This window comes from Bacillus rossius, chromosome 1, assembly GCF_032445375.1.
Source record: "Bacillus rossius redtenbacheri isolate Brsri chromosome 1, Brsri_v3, whole genome shotgun sequence".
NCBI classification, from domain to species: Eukaryota; Metazoa; Arthropoda; class Insecta; order Phasmatodea; family Bacillidae; genus Bacillus; species Bacillus rossius.
In genome coordinates, this window is record NC_086330.1 from 9,389,542 (window position 1) to 9,415,140 (window position 25,599).

At 35.3% G+C, this 25,599-nt stretch overlaps 1 protein-coding gene across 7 annotated transcripts in view; it reads right to left on the bottom strand.

Moving 5' to 3' along the window:
* Window positions 1-305: 305 nt before the first annotated feature.
* Window positions 306-25,599, bottom strand: part of LOC134531973 (protein Gawky) — a 161,677-nt gene continuing 136,383 nt past the window's right edge. For all 7 annotated transcript variants that reach the window (XM_063368087.1, XM_063368109.1, XM_063368119.1 and 4 more), the window contains one exon: window positions 306-14,870. In XM_063368087.1, coding sequence (XP_063224157.1) covers window positions 14,544-14,870 — 327 coding nt within the window. In that variant the 3' untranslated portion in view covers window positions 306-14,543. The remainder of the gene's footprint in view (window positions 14,871-25,599) is intronic.

A 25,599-nucleotide genomic window follows, 5' to 3' on the forward strand; every position in this document is an offset into this window, starting at 1 on the left:
AGTTTTTCCACTGTGCAAAATTTTTTTGTAGGATTCTTATTATTCAAATTCGATATTCGTATTCAATTTGAACTAAAAAACTGATATTCACACAGGTCTAGTGATAACCCCAGATATACAAATACTTATTTTAAATTTAAATTAAAACTTCAACACCAATTTATATGCAATTAAGTATTTCTATCTACAATCTAAATATAAAATTATGCATTTTTATCTAAGCTATCTCATTTATATTGCTTATTCCACTGCAGTTTCAATCACCACACCATTCATCTGGGTAAAATTGGAATAAAGTAATGGAATTACATTGAGAACAACCTTTATTGAATTACACTAGTCTTTTACATTCACAGAAAGATACAAATAATAAATTGAGAAGCGCATGTTTATGTCAAATCAGACTACAATTCATTCACTTTACAATACATTGGCATTTAAATGTTCTATCAGAAAGAGCTATTTTTTTTGTAATTTTTTTAAATATTTTTTTTTTCTGAGTTTATCACTTTTATTTTAATTTGGCTTACCAACCCTGGTCCCCTGAGCTCTGGTTTCAGTTTCAGATGCCGAAAATAATTATCCTGTCTCAAGGACACTCGACTACATTAACATACAATTACAATGTCTTGTTTCAAAATACAGTACAATACTGGTAACAAAAACTATTGCCCATATAGATTGTTTAATTTTCACACGATACGTGAGGAAATTGCTTCTCCATATTACACAAAGCACTTGACCAGCTCTCGACCACAACAGCCTAATAACCATAACCAAAATATACACTCTGAACTGCCAAGGAACCTTCCAGCATAGCGTATTGAACAACACCACCCAACACACCTCCCGTGCTCGCTTCGCATGAAATGTTTGATGGATAATGGATACACTCCATTTAGGCACAACAACCATGTTATTTTTTATGGTGATCATTGGTTTACAAAGACAAACAAATTCATTTTGGAAAATGGTGCAAGTTCCACAATTTTATGACATAGAGATTCTCAACTTTTCCACTGGCGTGTAGCACATCCAAGCTTGTAAAAATGTGGTTTGATTTGCGACACTTGGAAAACACATGTCTAAAACTACGTTGATTTCCAGTCAAAACTAACACCTAGTTTGTGAGTGAAATCTCAAGTGTCGTCCACCCTTTATGCCAGTTCGAACCACCCTCAAGTATGTGTTTCTCCCTCTACAATCATGGGACCATTTTATTACTCATTGTACTAATCTATGGTAGAGTTTTTAGGCCATGTCAAATTGATGAAACTGTAAAACTGGATGTATGAAACGTCAATTTTTGTTTTTCCCCCAAGATAGTGTATACAATCATACGACTATAGAATCTTCTTAAATTAATGAGATTACATATTAGGATTCCCCTTATATACTGTGGAACACAGAGTGGATTCATAAATGATGTTTTGTGATGTTCGTACATATACTACATACTTTATAATACATTGTCATTGTACCTCTTCTTCCAGTCTCGTAACAAGATATCTTAAATACATGCATGATGTAACCACACACTTGATGCATGCTAACCACAATTTATTTACCTCATACAAAGTACCAGTTATCTGAAAACAAATATCAATATATGGCATTTTTATTCATGTATGTACATAATGCAGTACAATCATCTGGAAAACATTTCATTGTCACATTTCAATGCTTTTAAAAGGTGTAGCATAAGCACATAAACTATATGTATATATGTATCAATTTTTACAGATTTTTATTTGCTACCGTTCAAACAGGATCACATTTAAGCTAGTTTTATCACCCTGAGCATTGACAACATGGTCGTGTTTCAAAAGGGATATAACTAATAATCTTTCGTAATTGTAACTTATGCATGGACCAGGTGCAATAGAAAATATTTACGAACTAGGCAGAAAACCCAAATAAAATATTTCTTCATATCTAAGGCAGTTAAAAAATAAAAAGATTTTTTTTTTACTTACCACCCAATTTACCAACAAAAGTTAATAAAAAACATCTTGCATGGTTTGATTTTCATATTATTAGCAACTACAATTATGACTATGTATACTTATAAACACAATATTTACACACCAGTATTCACACAGCACACGCTGTGTACCTTACAGTTTAAATACATCTAGAGAATGTACTTAAGCTTACTGTTACAATGGTTTTGTCAGTCAATTTGTGACACATGGATAATAAAGAATGTTACTCAACATTCGTGAACACAGTCTAGACACGGTGAGCGCTGCAAAGCTGGCGCGGTGCGGCACAGAACAGAAGCCAGGCGTGGTAGGCGCGGCTATCGCCTCTTTGCACTCTACAGCTTCTTGGTTTTTGGCAAACCATAACACAGGTACTTGAATTTCACTTGATGTTGAGTCTTGATTGCTACATACACATGCAATCACCTCCACCGGGCTCAAGTGCTTACAGTCAAACAGGGAAAAATAAAAATACTGTCCTGAAAAGTTAAAATTTTTAAAACTTAAACACAAATTTTTTTTTAGTCTTTAATATTAAAATAAAAGTATATCTTAAAGGGTTGGAAAAAAAAAACAAACAAACAAGGAAACAATATATATGCTATAAAGAGAACATGTTTGGCACTAATTTCAGAATGACAGCTTCGGTGATGTCATGGTTTATTTCATGATTCTTTAAACACACGCCCAACTTTTACTTTTTGTAAATTTATGCAGAAAACAAGACGTGACTTGTTCAAACATAAAATCAATAACAGAGCCATCTTATTAAGGAGTGTCTAACTGAGGAACTCATAATAATATAATAACATTAACAGCACCAAACTGCTTTTCAAACGGTAACTAATGCTAGCAAGCCTCAAGCATTGGCGTAAATGAAGCAAGAAATACTGATATGTGGTGCTAACATTGAAACAAAGTGAACATCTATATGAAAAAATTAGTTTTTTTCCAACAACTACCAGCTCTGTTGTGTTGAAACCGAACTTTAGGGTCAAGAAGAGGGGGGCGCACGCAACAAGCTGATATGTCATCGGCACTCTTCTGCCACTGTCGCAGGCTTGAATTTTCGAGCAGATATGCAGTCCTGGACACGCAACTTTCACACGGCTAGGTCTACTTGGTAACATTCGCAACCAAAAGCCTCTACACCCTACACACTTTTTTGTATTCCCGAGGACAAACCGATAACACAATAATAATGAACAATTACTACAAATATGCAATTTCAAATGAATTATGACCGAACAACTCCTTACACATAAAAGCCAACTAAATCAATAGCAGTTAAAATGCTGCTGCTAAGTTAAATAAAACATTTATATAATTTTGTACTTTTTAGGAAGGTGTAATATTTTGTTTCAAACAAAAAAATACAAGTATAACGTTGAATGCAGTAACACTGAAAATATAGGAAAGCTAGATTTGTTAACAAAAATACCAGATAAAAATGGATTTAGAGCTCGATAACGTGACAATAACATTACAAAGGTCAGGTACTGCACCTATCACAAAGCCATTTAAACAAGTTGTCACCCACAACACTGGTGCTTTAAGGTATCACACTATCATTCCAATTCAGGAGATATGCTATTTAACTACTGAAATAACATATATACACATACACATGAATCTTAGGTTTGCACCATCAATACATAAGAGCTACACAAAGGAATATTATTTATACGACAGTCATGATTGTTAAAGACTTGTATTCGCTTACAAAATGCAACGCAAACTTTGTGTGATATTTGCACACAAGGTAACAGAAAGTGTTACCCTTAAATGGCACAATACATAAATTTTTTTTACACCAAAAATTTAATTCATTACAAGAAAACATACCACTCACCTTGCTGTACATACTTACAAGTCACTATAAATTAATTTCAAAGTTTTTGTAGGTTATCGCAGCCATATGAAAATTGATTAGCAATTTTAAGTCATAAAATTATCACCATTCGCAAGTTTATAATCTACAGGTTTTTGTAAGACACTACCTGGACTTAACCACGGCATAATCCATAGCACACACACACATCCCAACAACCAAAACAAAATTTTTCTGCAAAAACCACTATCACAAAAAAATGAGAGCATACATAGATTAGCACTATATCTAAAATGTATTAACAGTTATAATTATGTAAAAATAATAAAAAAACATCTTAGTTATAAATTGCCTAGTAAAGTTATGCTATAATAATTTCTGCTGTGTTTGCCTGGTAAGTATTAAAACTGGGTACCTAATGACACTCGAGTTGACGACCTACACCCCAACACACAGGCCTAGATGCAACCCTGAGCAACCCCTGTTCGAAAAGCACTGCCTAGAACGCGACGAGGCTACTGCACTGCACACCCTGGAATAAAGCAGTCACCTTCAACACATCCACCATCGTTCAACTAGAACTATTTTCTGGCTCCAGAATAGTAAAAGCACACTTGGAAAAAAAAAAAACACATTTGGTGCACACCACACAAGTGTTTACTGTACGTTGCAAATAACCTGTGCCACATCTTCGAGAAATACACAATGGCCATTCTGGAAAACATTTTCAACGATACTTGGCGATTACGTTCACATTCTTACGTGTTGCCACAAGGTCGTGTTTCTCTGACAATTTACATTACATGTGAATGCTAGTATAGCCAAGTTTACATTTTAGAGGATATTTAAGTTATTAAATATTTGAATAGCAATAAGCGAGATTTCAAGATAATTTTTTTTTTTTAACTTCATTCTGTGCAGGTAATCTAACCACCCGGGAAGTATTTTTTATTGTTTTATAACAACTTTTATATTTAATACCAATGTTTAAACTTTATAGTTTCATCTTTTTTTTATAAAAACCAAATAGTAATATATATATATATATACACAAAAAAACACACAAATACATTCATAAAAAGGGTGAGTACGCATTTGACTGACAAACATCACAGCAGCAGGTTCATTACAACAAACAAGTTGAAAACCCATTTACCACTTATGGTCTTAAGTGTGTCTGAAACACTGAGCATCTGAATTATGTTCTATTGAATGAAGTTCTTAACCACTGCAAATTTTGTGACTGCAGTAAAATTATTTCATTGAAATATTTCACACCAGCCACAAAATTTAATTTAATATCCAGATGATCGGTGTTCCATATTAAATACTTTGTTAATTACAATAAAAAATTTTTTTAACTACACTACATACATTTTGTGTGTATGGCAACCAACAACGGTTGTATTCTATTGTAAATAATAAATAATAAACGTTAAATTAAATTAACTCCAACATGTAATGATGTAAGGCAGCAAACAATAACTTCGTTTAAAATTTACTCTTGCCAGGAATTTCAACTTTGTGCACCCAAAGTAACTTAAGTTTTGCAAAATACAATGTTAAAATTTGGAGTACTTGCAAAAAAAGAAGCACAGATGATGCTTTCAATTTAAAATACTTAAATGCAATCATATTAATTATATTCAAGCAGACATTTTGAAACTGCACCTATGTTTACAAACTTCCACTAATTACTAATAACTAACATCAGCAATTTATCAGCAAACAATAAACAAATGAAAATTGAACTGTTTGGGTAAAGCATTTTAAACCATATTTACCCGCGTATGGGCCGCACATTTTATGCACGTTTTTTGTTTAGCAACACTAAGTACAACCCTTATATAAAAACAACAGCATTCCATTGTGTGATTGAATGAGTGCATTATTAACTAGCCTGTGTTGGTTGGGTTTCAGTAAATGTGTTACATGTTGAAAAGGGCGTGTAAAGCATCGTGATCTGCACCAATGTGCTGCGTTTTCCGCCGGTAGGTGACCAAGTGATGCCGCCCCGCTGGCACTTTGCAAGAGGGGAAATCTAAAAATAAACCAGCCAGAGGGGAAAAGCGATGGTCGTGTGTGCGCAAGTGGCCATGCACCAGTGTCTACGGGTTCCCGCTCCCTGGCTCATCACAAATGTACATGAACTGGTACCGCACACAATCGTCAAGTGTCTACCTCAACAGGTTTTTGCGAACCAACTGTGTCCCAACATTGTCTGTGTGCGAGATTGCCATGCTTTTAAGCTGCAACATCCATGACTATACTGCTGTAAAGATATGCTTGTTCTTAATTAAGGGAACTTGGAGTTTGGGGAAGGGGACGAGTAAAAAAATACATCTACAACAGACAGAAAAAATGAATCATGGGTATAAAAAAAAGTATAAGCGGCAATAAGCAGACACACGCGTCATAAAGCGAAAAGACTTCACTTGTGTTCTACTGGAGAGGAAAAATTGTGAGACCAATATTCGAGGGCAACCCTTATGGTGAAGATTTTTATGCTCAAGATTATAGATGCGACAACCCTTACGCGGGTATACACGGCCTTGCCTTCGTGCCAGCTCTATTAAATATGGTAGCAGAAGTTGACTTGATTGGGTTGCCAAATTTATGGTATGTATTTCCTTCCAACAAATATCGGCTGCTCAACACTTTACAGTTAAGCAAAATCCTTACTAAAATTTTTTTAACACATGCAAATGCTAACCAGCACGTACTAATACCACAAACTCAACGCTCACTTCACCATAGTCATACCACAATACACAACTTAACACTAATTCCCAAAATGACAAATGTAGTGGTTTATAATCTTGTATTTTGATTAGCTTATAGTATACTGACATAACAGAAACACCAAAAGAAACAAATGAATTATTGCAACATTATCTTTTCAGGAAAAAGTAAATACTGTACCAGTATTAACTTAAGGCCAAAAATATTTTCCGTAAAAGTACAAAAATTATTCATATTTTTCCCTCCTGAATTGTACCATGACCATATGACTGTAAACACACATCAGTTTAGACTTAACAAAATTTGCTAATCTAGTTAATAAAAATAAGATCCTACTATGATTGGAAACAAAATACCAGCCTCGTTCACAAAGAAACCTGGATGAATATTTGTTATATACAATATCACACAAATCACAGCAATTACTTGCAACAAACCTTAAAAAAAAATTACCAACACCAATACAATGTTAACCTATACCACGTTACAACCCCTTCTTCCCTTAGACAAGAAGTTCGAAAATATTAACACAATAGAATTATTGATAAAATTTCTCTGGACTTATTAAGATTCTCAACTCTCTCTCTCTCTTGCTCTGTCTCTCTATTTCTCTCTCACACACAAAACACACACCAGATCATCACACAAGCTACAGAAGCCAGCAAGATATAGATTGTGATATGTTACAGACTGATGACATAAAACTCAATTTCGAATCAAAAATTTGCTGACCATGTTACAGTTGTCTGCTCATCTATACCTGAACCTTAAAACACATTACTTGCAGCTAGAAGCATGACTTCGAGGGGTGGAAGCGAGTAGCAGCATAAGAGTAGTCACATGAATTTATAGCAGGAAAGTCAAAGATTGAATCTAATGCCACACATAAAAAGAAAAGGCCATTCATTAACAACTGCATGCAGAAAAGCATCACTCATAAAATAAATTGGTGCCAATGCAGCAGCAATAATCACCTCAAAACACTCACCCAACAACTTTATGAAAATGAACATATCTGTGAACGGAAGGCAAGAAATGAACTGAAACGAGTGATGCTATTTTGTTTGTAAGGCAATCATATTGTTCAGCTGAACAAAGTGGCATGGTGTTACATAGTCTGCATGCTTATCATCAAAAGTAAGGCACGACATTCAAATAAACAACTTGTTAACAACTGACTAGAAGTGAGTTATCTCTACAACTATAATTTTTTTTTCAACAAAAAAAACTTTACCATTAGTGAATCTAACTGTTCCGACAATTACAATGGTTTTTATTGAAAACATTAGCTGGAATAGACACAGTGGGCACAGGAAGATGGTAGAACAAACGGACAAGTTGAATCACGAGAGAGGAGTTCTGCACGGCACACAATCCACCTGTGTTGAATAGTCACCTGCTTCGAACATGCCAAAAGTGAATGCGGACATCTTCCACAAGAATCATCATCCATAATCTCAACACGAATACTATAAACATCAAGCAAGTGGGCACGGCGTCGACAAAGTAACGGGAGGTAACGTGCGTTGCCACAACACGTCAACAATCATTCCAAAGGGTCTCACATGTCCATCGCAACTTATAGCTCAACCATACATGTAGCAATAAAAAGGGGCCTTTAAACAAAAAAAGTCTAACTTACCATTAGAAATATATATATGTATTAAAAGTAATTTGTATCCTGAAAAAGAAGACAGTTCACAAACATTAAGTACGAACATGAATCATCTAAGCTCAATTTGATGTGCAGAGCGAGCAGTCTGAAGCGACATGTCCCCCCCACCCACGTATCTAGAGACGATGCCATGTCTACTGGCAAGTCTTAAGTTTGTGCCTACTGCGCACAGTATTTTCAAGGCACTTCCTCACATGCATCACCCGCATCCATACCACTGTTTCACCAAATCAAGGTATCAAAAAAAAAAAAAGACAGAATTAATTTTATTCTTATATCTTAGTCACAACCAAAATGCAGAAATGGAAAACAAAAAGTGCTCTACACACTACGACAATCTACATATATATATCTACACACACACGTGTGTATTTAGTGCTCAGTGGGTTCTGGGCCCACCACATACGAGGTAAATCATCATAGTATTGTGTTTCGTTATCTTTGGTTAGGTTAGTCCCACGTCCACCCGAGGTGTGGCAGATCTGTGATATGTGGTGCCATCCCTTTGTGTCAACACAAGCATGCTCCACGCTTAAGGCATCTGGTGAGACTGCACGCTGCCGTGCTCGCTCATCGTCTCCCCCCCCGCCTCCCCTCCGCACGCAAACACCTGTGCTCGATCGTCCGTCCGAATGCAGAGTTGAAGAGCGCGAGGAGCGAGACCTGGCATTTGCACGGCAGCCTTCGAAACGTGAGATGAGAGAATGAAATGAGCAAAGAGAGCTTACAGGACCTCCGCGCAACAAACAACACACGTCCTAGTACCGAGTGAATGATTCATCGTATTGCGTGAAAGAACACGTTGCTAAATGAGCTATGTGTACTACATGCACTGACATCCACAAAAACTATGTACAAGGCTAATTAAAATGCTACACGTTCAACAGCAATCAACCAACGAAACATAAAAACTCTTTCTAAAGAAAAAACAGCAAAATAATTTATACGAAACTGAACATAATACAATAATTTAGTAAAAACTGATTGCACAAATGCAAATCACAATGAGAATAAAGGAAAATGGAATCTTACATAATGCCTGTCCAATTTCAAATTTACAACAAACACTTATTTAATACTTAATACTAACATTTTTTTTTTTTACAATTACACTCGATTACACCAACATATTGAACAGTTTATATCAATAACACATATAAGTCAAAATTTTAATTAAAACACATTCAGTTAACATTTATTGATAAATATATGTATGTATTATAGTTCTATATATAATAAAAATACAGCACAATAATGGAAAAGTGAAAACATGGCATTCTGTCACTTGATAATGTAAGTGCTTTCAGAAGCACTGAACGCATTTTTGCTACTTGCTACGACACAATGGAGGACAAATGACTTAGTTAAACACTTCACTTATTACGTTTTGTTTTCAAACCATGCAAGATACATTTGGTTAAAAAACTTCTACTTCATAAACTTCCCACACCACATATCTATATATTTATACCTATATTTATGTACGAGTCTGCATCATGTCAACAGGCAGAACACCTCAACAACAAGCAACAAGAAACAAATACAAAGCAGCAACGAGGGAACAATTACAACACAATATTTCCCTCGCAGTCAGTAGTGTTTCTGCATCTGTTTTTGCCTCGACTCCACCAGTGACAAAACCACGACGGCGGGCACGTAGAATATCATAACAGCGATGCGCTGATCCAACCATAATAAGCTGGAGAAAGTCCAGCCATTATTAGTTTAGCCTTTGACTGTAGATCGGAGGACAATGTTCAATTAATGGATCTCTAAAATGACATCCACATATACCACATAAGTTCATAACAAAAGCAAGCTGTGTAGAGTTCCCCTCATCATGACATATTTGACATTTCTTGTGCCTGGAACAGTACTTTTTTTTTTTTTTTTTTTTCAAAATGCTTGAAGTTGCATTGGTTTTTTAAAACTATTCATAAGCTACCAAACCAAAATCCAGCTACAAAATTAACAATATGGTCAAAAGCAAATTAGAAAAAATTAAGAACGGTAAAACAAGCCAACAGCTAAAACAATACTTTACACATTCATTCAGTAATAATTTGCGAGAGCTACATTTTTTACATAAAGCCACTTTCAGATGCTAGGTAATAATTTGAATTTAAGAATAATAATTTGGGTGCCACTGCCGCAGGCAATACCTCAAAATGTGAAATTTCGAGCCAGTGGATCCAAAATAACGTGAACCAGACTTGGGCAAGACAACAACAGAGGCAGAAACAGCAGCATTCTATTTGCTCACACGCAACATTTGTACTAGCACATAGCGTTACACACATCAAGGAACTGGGCATCCTAAAAGCAATAAATTAAGATAAAGAACACTGTACTTACCATCATCCAAGACAGACTTACACTCAGTTCTGAATTTCAACAGCTGCTTAATTATACACAAATGCCACTTTAACTTGGATAATCTCAATTTTTAATATGCAAAATTCTCAAAAATTAATGTACATTTACAATGTTCTAGTTGGGATGAAGATTAAAGCAATGTTTTCAAACTTTACAAAATAAATTTAAAAAACTAGATTTGTTAACCAAGAAAACTATAAAAGCTGATGTCACAAGGCCAGCAACAGTTCAAAGTAATAAAATCTATGAGAAGTTCTCTGCATGGTTACTTATTGTACATTAACACCTTTGGTACTGACAAGCTTTTGAAAGTTACCATATTTAACCGAATATCAGTCAAAGTACCGTATTCACCCAAAAATAAGATAACCTAAATAATTTTTAATTTTCTTGCCAAAGTTCTGTGAGAATTAACAATGCTTAGCTAAAATTTGATGTCATTAACAATGCTTCTGTTCAATATAAAAAAAAATCAATTTTCTGTATTTTGAAATAATTTTTTTCAACATTTTAACAATACAACTAACAATCATTTCCCCCATTTATGTCGATTAGAAGACGACTCTTGTTTTTTAGATGGTCTTTCAACGAAAAATTCTGGTCTTATGTTTGAGTGAATATGGTATATTTTTTAAGCTGCTGGATCTTAGGAATGATACCATAAAACTGGCCAATCAGATGTATAAAAAGATTGTTGCAGAATGCACTTGGGGTCAAACACAAGATAAAATAATGTTTAGCTATTTACCAATACTTGAGGAGAAGTACATTTTTCAATAACAGGATGAGCATTAACAGTGAACAAATACACCTCAAGCTTTATTGCCTTTAGATACTCTCTCTTCTTACACCTAGAATCAACACAGCAACATAGCTTTATTTACCTGTGCCATTGCACCATCCCTGAATATTTCCCTCATACTTTGTACCAATGAATATTTATTATCAATCACTTCAATAGTAGAATATAACTCTGCATTAAAGGTCTCTAAATAATCAACCAAACCATCAAACTAGCACACCCTAAATTTAACAACCCGCTCATCTTCAATACTCACAGCTTCAAAAGCATGAACTCTGGGCAAAACAACTATCACACTGGTTTACTACCACCAAAGAATCTTGCAGTGGATTCCACCAACAGCTTTCTGAATTCTCAACTGTTTAAGTTATTTAACTTTATGGTATTTGTAATTATTATTAAACTAACAGATCATAAAATATGACACTGAAGAAAATACTTAAAATTTTAGAATCAAATAGCATTCTAAACAATTAAAACTGATTATTTCCAGTTAAATATGGTAGTTTCAATAATTTGCATATTTTTCTGTACATGGACTACAGACTATAAAACTATAATCAGTCATAACAAATGCATAAATGTGAAAAATTGCATGCAACATGTACATAACGTAACACAATGAAAAATCACAGTCTGTTTCATGGCACTGTCAGCCCCAGCAAAATGACAGTTATATGTAATGTGAACCAAAATTATACCACTCGTTTAGCTTTCTTAGTTACACACTTCATGAACCACAAAATTAGCTGGAACTACATAATAATAATAATAATAATAATAATAATAAAAATCTGGTATTCTGTGTAGCTGCCTTGGGTTATGGTAAATATAGCTGTAACTAATAAACTGTAATTACAATAATAGAAACTCACATTAAAATACTCTATATAACAAAAAAAAAAAGTAAAATTTGAAGCATTTTATGTCTTCTTTAACATAGCATTTATAAAATATGAAATGTATCGTACAAACCAAATAATGCACAAAACATTATTACTAAACAAGTTACAAAAGTTTTACCTATAAAAGTAGACATAAAAAATTATAATTATAAAATAATTTGCAAACAAGAACTTGTTGAGATAATTTTCTTTATCAAAAGAGAAGTTGACTTGCAAGTGTCGGAGGTGGCATAGGTACTAAATACAGTTACAACTTACAACGGACACAGTCGGTGGAAGAAATTTTAATGCAAGGGATGGCAACAGGCGACTGTGTACCGTCAGCAAACGTAGCAACGTTAGTGTTACTGTTAATATGATTACATCACAAGCAATCAACACTATAGTGAACTGTAACTTATCCTAAGACCTACTCCACTACTGGTATTTTAGAGAGTCAAACATCACATCACCACTGTTTTTGGCAGACTTTTAAAACTCTACAAACATCACTTTTGGTTAAGTTACGTTTTCAAGAATATCAACATGATGTGATAAATTAATTCACAATTTTTCATACTTATAGTAATAATAATAATAATAATAGATTACTTTTAGACAACTGATATGGATATATCTACTTTAATAAAAAAAAACTACCGGTAGAATACTTTTCTCTTCGAATATAAGTGATTTGGCTTTAAATGCACTCTTTTAGGTTGAGAAACAAGTTAAATATGTGCAAGCACCCTCCAAACGTGTATTGCACCAGAACTGATACGTATACAAATGAATACGTCTGCAGCCACACTAAATTAAAAATACTGTAGAAAGAGAATGTAACCTACACTTAAATACATTCCCATATGACGTAGACTTTGTTGACCCAGATATGAATACACGTTCCTGCTATCAGAACAACTAATACAGAACAGTTTTATTCTATTACACCATTTGGTCACGAGGTATTTGATTGGCCGACGAAATTTGCTCTCTCACACGGTAAGTTTTCGAAAGCAAATGGCAAGGATGGACTGGACTGTTTAACACAAATACAACACTGAAACAAGAAATTTTACCAACACTTGTACTCAATAGTTAAGATATTATACCATAACTGTATCATTAATGTAGTATATACTAGTATAACTCTATATATATATATGAATGACTACAGCCAAACAAATTTGCTTCACACATACACCCCACACAATCTTATGCTCGGCATACTCAACAGAGAATTGACGAGTTATCCACAAGTCCATTTATAGTTAATAATAGTATCACAATAATTTTAAGGATGCAGCTAACGTTTTGATACGTGAAACTGTTGGCTACATTTCTGCCTGGGGCAATGCACTTTGTAAGTTTTCATTTATATTTTAAATATATATGTATATATATTATATACTTTAGTTTTATACTCTGTATTTTATGTTTAAAAACCTTAAATTTAAAGACTTACAACCTAGATAAAATGAACATACAAGTTCTTATTGATCTTTTGGTACAACAGTGGCAGATAATGAGGAAAAAATGTTAAGCACAAAATATTTACACCCATCAACCAACTACACAAAAACTATACAAGCCAGTTATGAAGACTTCCATAGTCTACATCAAAATATTACAAACTAACACTATCACTAACATTATACTTATTACTATTATTTAGGAGCAATTTACTACAATTTTTGCTTCTGTAGTGAAAATAAAAAATACAATGTTATTTCTCCAGAAGCATAAATGTTCATGTACTTAAAGATTCATTCGGCACCATAATTTTTTTTTTTTAGTTCAAGCATAACAATTTATAGTTATTACTAGTATTATTAGATCTTACTTTAGTAAAGAGAGCTATTTTTTTTTGATTGGACAGGGGAAGTTAAATTAAAAAGAAAGCCACTCGATCGTCACAGCACAGTTGAGAATGTCAATATAGCGTCTCCTCTATCGCATCATTGCACCAAGTCTCAAGTCTTTAACACTTACGATAACTACACACACATCTTAATACAAATTGAACACTTTTTGTTTGCAGTTGGACAATATACCCCTAGCTTCAACTTACATGACACATGAGCTAATCATTTGTGTGTGTGCACAACGCGGTGCAGTCTGAAATACTTTTAAAAATGCCTCAGTTAACAATAAACCAAGCAAGCAGCCGTTTAGGAAGCTGAGATCCGCTGGCGTACAAAGGAACAGAATATCACAAGGAGAGAGGGGCGAGCGGGCGGGCGGGCGCTCACATGGACTCACCCCCCAGCAGGTCCCCGGGCAGGAAGGAGTTGAGCGAGGAGGGCGTGGCCCGGTGCTGGTCCGGCTCCAGCTGGCCGGCCCCCCACAGGGCGCCCCCCGACTGGCCCGGGGCCGCCCAGGGCGCCCAGGCGTCCGCCGAGCCCGAACTCTTGGTGGTGGGGGGCGCGGCACCCGCCCGCAGGCCGCCCCAGCCCCCCGACGAGCCGGGCTGCTGCCCCAGGTGCTGCAGCAGGGCCTGCACCTCCGACGCCCCGGGGGACTCGGCGAAGATCGTCGTGTTGCCCAGCACGCAGTTGTTCAGGGCACCCTGGGCCTGCCGCACGCACCGTGTTTGCAACAGGTACACATATATAACACTATTTTTAATTGACACAAAAATAAGCTGCTTCCAGTTTATTAAAATTTGATATAAGTAGGGCCACAATTGTATGGTGAATTGCGAAATCGCGAAATTTTCCGCGAATTTATATGGAAAATGCGAAAAAAGTGATTTTTAAGAAAAACTACTAAATAACACCGAAATAACACAATACAAGTATCTTATATTTTAATGTGAAAAGTCATGAAGCGAAAACTACATACACTATAACCCCGATTTTACGTATGCTCACGGTTCCACGGATTGCATTCGTAAAATCGCTGCCTTCGTAAAATCGGGGGTTGCCCCCACCAACCAGAAGAAAAAGATTGGTTTACGTTTGTATTAAATCAGGCCTGCCGTTTTCACGGATTTTATCCGTTTTCACGGATATTTCAAGCTTAAAACGGACTAACGGATAAACGGCGACATTCACGGATATTTACGACGCTTCGCCGATATTTTCATATTTGAATTTCGTTCGTGTAAATATTTACATTCAACTACCTATTTGAAGTTGTCAAACCATACAAGCATCCAACAGTAAAGCAAACATTCACATTAGGTGTAGCGCCATGGAACTTCCAATCGTTTAACCACAAACCAAAAACATATACTCCCACATATCGTTTCATGAAGTACAATATCTATGGTTTCGGGGGAAATGTTTTTTGTTTGTTGAGTTAAACGCTAAGAAGTGTCATGGCGTCAGTAAACATTGGTATTTTTTGCCATTACAATGTTTTAGGTGCGGCATTTGTTTACAAATTTCATACGTGATTTAAGTAGTAGTTTTGGTCTTAGCTGATTGTGAAAATGAAAGGCTTCGCCGGACAGGTCACTTTATAAACAGCATTATCGTAAAGAATGGGAGCAAGAATTGAAATGGTTTAGGCGTGGCAAAACGGAATTTTCCGCCGTTTGTTCGACTTGCAACTCGGAACTGAACGTGACAAAGGGCGGCTTGACGTACGTTCATGCGAAAAACCAACGAGCTACTGATCAGAGTTGTTCTTTGACGAGTTTTGTAACCAAACCAAACAAAATAATCTATGCGGAACTGTTATGGGCGAACTTGATTTGTGAAAACAATTTATCTGTGAAACTCAGTGATAATTTCACGAAACTTGTCCCGCAAATGTTTTCAGATAGTGAAATAGCAAGAAACTTTCATTGTTCTCGCAATAAAACTAGCCAGATAATTATTCAATCTTTGGGTACATCAGCTGCCGATTATGTTACCTATGCAATGAAAACACAATTTTTCACACTGATGATTGATGAATCAACTGACAGTCACTAGGCAGGTTGTAGTGTTAGCAAGGTTCTTTCCATCTGAGATTGTTGAAACTCATCTGTACAAATAATGGCTTTGAGTGGTGCTGCAACTGGAGAAAATCTGCTGTGGAAAGGGTTTTCAGCAATCTCAAGATGGTTAAAACTGTTCACAGATCGTCAATGGAATCACCAATGTTAAATGCGCTGTTGCATTGCACAATGAGAACATCTGCAGGTCTGGCTTTCAAGTCCACTGACGAGATGCGGAAAAGAGCACAGAACATGAAAAAGTAGCTACTTAGTGATGTGAAATACATTTGTTTTTTTAAACTTGTAAATAACTTCAGTTGTATGGATGTATTTATAGTTTGTAAATAAAAGCACCAAAGCCTATACTGAATAGAAATTTTTAAATTACTTTTCATTTTATTGTGATACCAAATATAAGTTTTGTAATGAAAGTGGCAAATCTTAAACATTTTTTACATTCATTTGATTTTTTTTTTAAATTATGTTTTGGAATGCAATGTATATTTAAAATTACTGCGAAAAATAAATTATGTCAATTACGGCTATAAATTTTACAGGATTTTTAAATGCTGTAAAGAGGGTATAGGAACCTAATTTGGTGGCAGGCCTGGCATTAAGTGTCACAGTATGAAATTAATGGGAAAACATGTTTTCCACTGCTTTGTAAACTTGCAAAGGCAAGCAATACTTATCCTTCCACACAGCAATGCAGGGGTGGAAAGGTATTTAGTAAGCTCAACCTTATCAAGACAGGGCACAGGTCATATCTTGAATTGCCAATGCTAAATACTTTGTTGTATATCTCTTCTAGGATGAATATGGCAGAATTCAATTACATTATGATAGAGTAATTTTCATAAAAGTTGCATATTTTTTTGTATTTTTTAATGTACAGGATTTTACAGGATATTTTGTATTGAAAACAAGGATATTACAGGATATTTCACATTTCAATCAAGGATATTGTTTTCAAAGTGGTGGCAGCCCTGTATTAAATGTTTCTAGTATTAATCGTTTGTATTTGGTCATAAAAATAATATACTTTTAAATATTATTACTATAAATGCAACAAAAAGAAAATCCCCGACGGAAGCGTGTGAACATGGAATGTGTGCTGACCCGCCGGCGCCACGCAGACAGGCGACCGCTCACTCACTCGCCTGCCGGCCGCCTGCCTTCCCTTCCCATCCCAGCGCTGGGCTACCATCTGTCGCGTAGCAAACATTACATTAAAGATTATTTAATGTTTGCTGCACGACAGGATACCACTTTATTTAAACCTGTCCGTCTTATACAAACTGTTATTTCTACGATTGCGTGAATAGTCACATCTTCCAGTTGTGAACAGTGTGGAATATTAATGTTAATAGCAACAGAAGCTTGATAGTCAAGACTTGCCCGGGTCCTGGTTGATAAGCTGGAAGAATTTCCTGCCTTGCATTTCTACATGCTTCCTCTAATCAGCTTTAGGGCGCCATCTGGTCAGCGTGGGTGTTAGTGAAGCGGGATGATAAGAGCAACGCTCAATGGTAGCTCTAGCGCGGTAAAACCTCTAAGTGCAAGGCTCTGAACTGGCGCGCAGTCATCTCGTTCCCGTCAGATAACTGTGAAATTTGAGCGGTGACCGTAACATTATATGGCGGAAAAATAAAGATACAGGTGTAATGCATTTTCCTCTGATACTTTCAAGAAATTTGTAACTGTTTTTTTTACACCTAAAACTTCGAAAACATGCCTTTTAGCCATTTTATCTCCTCTAAATCCTCTTGATCCGATATAAAAAAAACCAGTTGGGCATTAACAAATTCTTAAATGCTTTTTGTCAACAGACTCCAGTCAGAAATCTAGTGTAGTTTGGAAATCGCGTTGGTTTTTCGTAGCTGTGCGCAGCACATGACTGTAGTTGCCATGCGTCAAGCGCCGAGAATGTTGTCCGCCAGGAAGGGCGAGTATAGTTCATTTGCGGTAAAAATGAATACTTTTACGGCTCTGCTAAATTTTTCCATTAAAGAAATTTTGAAGTTTCAGTGATTTTCCAGCAGAAATAATGTTGTGTAACTAACAAACAAATTGTATCAAAACAATTAACGGTAAATGGCTGTCGCGGGGGCCCTTAAAAATTTTTCATTTTACCAGAAATGGACTATACAAACCTGGCTTTCATCGCACGCAGTTTGAAGAAGGGGAGGAAGGATGTTAACAGTTTCACATGCCAAAGGACGTTCGGGGTGAGGAGGGGGCGAGAGACACGATGGTTTGTATGCCTGGGAGGGATGAACCTTAAAGTCTGGCAAGGGAAGGAGAGGTAAGCCGTATGACGTCATGCATCCGCCGCCTGTGCTGCCGCCCGCCTGTCTAGACGAGATTTGTGTCGAATGAAAGCAGATTACTCAGAATTTGCAACAGCAGCCTTGAAGTTGCTCTGGATACAAACCTCAAACATCGACTCTGAACGGTCTTTTTCAAAATACTCTTTAATTGTTAGTGACAGAAGAAGATCGCTGAAGCCAGAAAATGCATAACTTTTAACAATGGTAGCATTTTCGGAATTTCTGTGTAAAAGTGTGCATAGTAAAACTTTCTGCAGTTTCTTATTTTAATGTGTCATCCAAAAAATTGGAACTGTGATGACCTGATGAGCGATGGTACTTTTTAAAAGAAAATGTTTAACCAGAACATTAAAATGTTGATTACATGTGATTCTAAACAACACAATAGGCCCAACTGCTATTTGTTGTCACAATTGTGAAATATATTGTGTAAGTACCATGAAAAGCTTAAAAAAACCCATATTTTATTAAAAGACGAAATAACGACGAAATGTGTGGTTTTAAATGACGAAATCAGGTTCAAAATAAAACCATATAATCTTGGCTCTAGTTATAAGTCTAAAAACATTATCATTATTCCTGTTCCATGAACACAAAAGTTTATGTCAAACAACTAAGAAATTGGGGAACTCAAATCTGAAAATATCAACAATACAATTACAATTAATTCATTTTGGAATTATAACCGTTTTTAACAAAAAATCTATAGTCTGTTTGGCTACAAGCCTGAAATTCCATAATTCCTTGACTTTTCCAGGTTTTCCAAAACCAGAATTGAAAAATTTCCCTGACCTTCCAGACAAAGAACAATCATGCAGCACCACTATGGGTTAACACTTTTTCTGCAGTAAAAGAAGGTTTCACGAAATGTCCCATTTTCATTTTAAAACATATGCATACCAAAATAAGTTAATAATTAAATAATAAAACCTCTTTACTCAGAAGAAAACACTATCACAGTATTTCAAGTGCATCTATAGTATATTTTACTCAAGAGAACTAACCATATTAAAGTTAATTATTGTTCATTCTGAACTAAAGCATAATTTCTGGTAAAAAGTAGTAAGTTGCATTTTTACTTCCCGACAATTTACAATCACTAGGGCCCCCTGAAAGTGGTAAATAAAATTTTCAGATTTCGTCATTAAAAATTAGCAAAAGCGGTGTTAAAATTCACTTAAAAACACAAAAGCGGTGCTAAAAAAAAAAAAAAAAAAAAAAAAGCGTGTGTTACCGTAAATATATCAGAAATTATTTAAGTTAAATAATTTGACTTGAACCTACTCATTACTGAATACCCTAAACAAATAGATATACATATATATCTATATGACAATACTTTTGATTTAGACACTGATTATTAGTTTGTTCCCATTAACTAATCTGGAAAACTATTAATCCCTTTAACAAAATCGAGGACGCACCACAATGCCGAAATACCACAACGCCGAAATGCCAAATTTATCACAACAATGACAGCTAGAAAACTGCTGTGTACCACAACGCCGAAAAATGTCATTACAGGGCTGCCACAAAGGTTGGGTTAGGTTAGACTATGTTAGACTATGTTAGGTTAGGTTAGGTTAGGTTAGGTTAGGTTAGGTTAGGTAAGGTAAGGTAAGGTAAGGTAAGGTAAGGTAAGTAAGGTAAGGTTAGGTTTGATTGTGGTATTTCGGCATTAAGGTACATTTAAGAAACACATACAAATTCATTCAGTTGTTATTTCGGCATTGTGGTCAATTTTGACATTCGGCGTTATGGTATTTCCGCGTCATGGTAACGACCCAACAAAATCTATAAAAACTGTTGGCCAACTAATCATCATCGTCACACCATTCGAAAATTAATGTTTGTTTACATTTTTCTGCTTTTTGGCGCGATTTAAAATGCTTGTGCCTGGTTCGCCCGATAATCTGCTTGATACTACGACGCTGTTCCCACTATATGCCAGCGCCCCCGGCTGATGTGGTATGGCCACTAATGTAAGGCTGTTCCAAACACCGTTCGCCCAATCATCTGCATGATTTTGTATTTATCCAGTGTCGCTGTTCCAAGCTGACGTCAGTGCCCCAGTGGTGTGCGTACGCTTTAAAACTTCGCCTGTTTGTCTTATCTATCCAAACATTATGCCGGAAAGGAAAATAAACGCCATAGTTTTGCGTATTTTTACAGTAAATTTTTGGGTTTAACATTATAACATGAGCGTGTGTAAGCTTTTGTTTGCTTTAGTGCAGGGACGGAACTAAGGGGGTGCATAGGGGGCATGTACCCCGGGCGGTAAATAGCAGGGGGCGGCAAAATATGAAAAGTGGTTCACTAAAACAAGTTGAAACTACAGTCAAACCTCTATCTATCGAACTCGCATGTATCGATTGTCCGTGTTTATCGTATACTTTCTACGGTCCCGGCAAAATTGCCATACAACTAAGGTTAAAAAAGTCCGCTTGTACCGATGTTCGAATTATCGTTTTGTCCGCATTGATCGTACAAAATATGTTGTCCCGTCACTATAAATTATAATAGATGATCGTTTAACCATAAAGATTTTGCAGAAATAACCATTTCTTAGAAAGAAACCGTCATAAAAACAGTAACGATAGTATACAGTAGTAAAAATCAACTTAAATCTGCAGCCAAGTAATGGAGCACGTAAATATGAAGAAAAGACAAATGAACAACAACTTACGAAGAAATATTGATGATGTACCATAACTACAGTACAAACCCAATTGTTATTCTAAGATAATTACCATAAAAAAACTAAAGATTCTTTGTAGATACCATAATTACTACAGAAGCACAATAGCTACCACATTTGCATTACAGTTACCGTAACAACCGAGATGTATATTTACCATGACGGTAATGAATTTATTTATGACATATTAAAAATAAAGAACATTATTGAAAAATAGGATGTTAAATTTTTATAAGTACGTTTGGCACATGTTGCGAAGAAATAATGCGATCTGAAAAAATGCAGTACTACTACGAAAAACGAAAAGGGTAATCGTGCATTTTTAGGTTATGGCAGTCTCTCTCGTTTTTCAGTAATATTGGCCGAAAATTAACAAGCCTATCGGAAGTCGGCAGAAATGCCGATTCAACTAAATATTGGCAAAATCGGCTTCTTCAGTACAGCTCTACATTTGACAACATGAGTAAACATATTTCAGACTTCAGGATATTGAAAAAGACTTTAATTTCCATGTAGATTTATTGTGCGTATGTTTTTTTTTTGCAAGTGTAAATTGAATTAAGTAAAATACTTCCATTTTTATTTATTTTTCAACTGATTTAACTTTAATAGCAAGTAACTGATATATTTCTGACACTAATTTTGAGGTTGAAATATTTTTTAAAAATTCTTAGAGTGAAGTCCACATCTATTGAATGTCCGCATCTACTGAATTTTTTTGTTGGTCCCCTGAAAAACGATAGATAGAGGTTTGACTGTAGTCATTAAAAAAAGTTTTGAAAGTGTACATATCGCAACCAATAAGTTAGCCAAGAAATTAAGGTATTCTATTTAACTTGATTATGCATAATTTGTAAATATATTCGTACTTCAAATGCGTTGCTTCACTCTAAGAAACAAGTATTACCATAATTTGTGGTCTGGAGTGAGTAAAACCACTGCGATGAGAGCTGGTATCTCAAGGACCCGTTGCGCGGGTGATCACTTGGCTGAGCAAGATGTAGCCCTTTCTCTGATAAATACCCTCATTTTTCCAGCCCCTACTCAGTCGCTCCTGTGTTTTCGTACCATGTGCGTCTCTGTCTGAGGACGGGAGCAAATAGCAGTTCCCGAAACGTCGCTTGTTTCTGTTTTGTAAAAACTATTGTGTTTGTTTCGTCTTTTCGTTTTGTCGTGTTATTGTCTCGTTTCAACTGTTGTGCTGAATTTTTTTGGGGTTCAATATTTTTGTGCTGTCATCATTAGTGGGGTTTTTTATCGTTCTATTCTGTTTTGGAAATCTATTGTGTTTGTTTCGTCTTTTCGTTTTGTCGTGTTTTTGTCTCGTTTCAACTGTTGTGCTGAATTTTTTTTGGGTTCAATATTATTGTGTAGTCATGATTTGTGGTTTTTTTTCGTTCTCTTAGTACATTTTTCTTTGTTTTTCTTTGCTTGTTGACCATATTCCTGTTACGGAATATTTTGTGGTGTTTAATTCTGTTGACAACAGCAATTTTTTGCTTAATTTGTGCTTTTTGTCTTTTGGTTATTTTTACTTATTTATTAATTTTATTTTTTAGTTTTCTTCTACAGAAAAAGTGCTTAGCAATGGCGTATGTGCAAAAAACTTACATCAAGTAATGTTTAAAGTCATTGACAGAGTAATTATGGAACTGAGTAACACGTTTAAGGCTTTGGAGAACATTAACAATAAGTTTGGATTTTTTAGTGGTGTTCAAATTCCTAAAATGGAAGTAGAAGAATAAAAGTCAAAGCAGCAGAATTAGGAAATACAGTGCCGATCTTAACAAAGAAGAATTCGTATTTGAAATTGAAAGTTTTAAGCACCATGCATTAACAGTAGACTATGAATTAAAAGATGCTACAGCATCAACAATGTTGAGCCTTATTTCCAAAAACAAACTGGAGGAGGCACATCCTAACATTACTACTGCTCTGAGAATGTTTTTCACCCTTCCTGTTACAATTGTGTCAGGTGAAAGATGTTTTAGTAAACTTAAACTTATTAATAGCTATTTGAGAAGCACGATGGGCCAGCAGAGATTAACAAATCTAAGTATTATATCTATTGAACACAAACGAGCTGCTTTGATCAATTTTGATGATATTATTAACACTTTTGCAGCTAATCATGCTCGAAAAATTAAATTTTGAACTGAATTTCTTTGTATGGTTATCAATACAATATTATACTTAATTCAGAATCACATGTTCCTTATGTAATTTTAGTACTTAATAAACTTATTTGGTAAGACATTAATTTTCACTGTATCAATAACAACAATAAACAATGGTTTGATAACAGTCTACTATATTATAATAAAAAATGTAATTGTATTAGTTTTCCAATTAGTGTACTTGATAAATAAAAGTTCTTAATTATGTATAAGTGAATGGTATAATTTCAACCACCGCTTCTAACGAAAAAGTGAATTTTATAATGTTGGTAAGGAGGGGGCGGCAAATTAAGCTTTGCCCCCCCTAATGAATCTCCTAGTTCCGGCCCTGCTTTAGTGCATTTATGATTAATGTTTGGCGGCCATGTTACGGTGTTTGTTTACCATTGACGAGACAAGTATTTTACCCAGTATTTAAATTTCGCGTAAAAACACTGCGATTTCGCGTTTTAATACAAAATTTCGTGTAAAAACGCTGGGTTATGGCGATTTCGCGTAAAAACTGTATTCAACGGTGATTTCGCGTTTAACGTCGTTTAATCGCGATCGCGAAAAGAACAGGCCCCTAACAATCACTCAATTTTTTACCTACCAATCTGAGTGATTAGGTTAGCTTTTATGCATTACAATTAGTGTGGTATAATAATCAGTTGGAATAGGTTGTTACATTAAAAATAATTTAAAATAGTGTTGACTAGGTTAACTACATTAAAAATACTTCAAATGAATTTGAACGATTCGTTACAAATTACCTATTTTAGCTAACCTAACCTTTGATGATAAAACGAAAAAAAAGTAATAGTACTAGATTAAAATTTATAACCAAATTCATAATATAATTTAAATTATAAATAAAATAAACTAGCATTATTTATTTCATGTTTACATGAGGTGGCCAGTTTAAGTTGAGATGACCAGATTTTGAAAGCTACATAGTTTCATGTGTCATTCACTTCATACATACATCCCTGAAAAATTGCTGATTATGGTCATGTAATACAATTCCTAGCACACCGTGGTGTTCTATCTTTTTTTAGTTTCATATTTTAATAATGTGCAGTAATTTCAAACTTGTATTTGGTGTTTATCTTATACTTTTAGCTGGAGTCGCGTTACAAGCACGTAGCATTGATCCTACGGCAGAACGCGGCAGACGTGCAGTTGTTTGTGAAAAAAACTGCTGTTTCTTCCCAGCATGCAATCTTTGTGACGTCACAAGTCGTTTATTCCATAACTGTGTTAGGTAAGAACAAGATTTTATTTCGTTTATTTCGTAATTCTATTTCATGGCAAAATTAAATCATGGAGTCATTATTGTGCAATAGTTTTCTTTAATATTATCGTTAAAAAAAAATAATGTACGAACGTGGATCGGGAAATACGGTCCAAATGACATTTTCGTACGGACTTTTGTTGCTGAAGGGATGGCAACGCTGTTCCAACCTCACATCATACATAACAAACATGGACGACATACGGTACGCAGTGAAAATTAGTTAAGCGCATCGTTCCTATGATACCATGTCCTATTTTTTTTCCAGACTTGCATTTACTAATATAAGTAACATATGCCATATTGTGAATTGTGACAGCTTTGAAAATGCATTTATTTTCTTAACTAAATATTTTGTGCAAAGAAATCACGTGTGTGATTTGGCTGTGGCCATGGTAAATATTGTGACAATAATACCATTCACGACGTTAACTTAACAGGATAAATTGTACAGTAAGTAAATGAATTGTAAGGGATAAATACTGTAAATAGTAATACGGGGCAGTTATGTATGGGGCAGTTATGTATGTACGAGCACAATTCACGAAACAAGCAAATATTATTAGGCGAGTGTATCTATGTACACTCCGAGATGTTGACATTCCCTACCTTCCATGGTCATATTCGTTAAGAGATTTCAGGCCTTTGTAGTTTCAATTCAAGAACTTATTAAGGTTTGAACTTTAAATGTATTTTCTTTTCTTTCAAGTCGTATGGGTTTAAGCAACAAATTTTACAATAATCGGCAATCGGTTATAACCTAACCTGGTAATCGCCGATTACGATTAATTGGCATTGGGTCAATAATCGCAGTCGCAGATTAACCGGCGGCATAATCGGTGCATCACTGCTCGCTAGCCAAATGTCTAGTAAGCTGAATTCTTTTATGGTGAGGGGG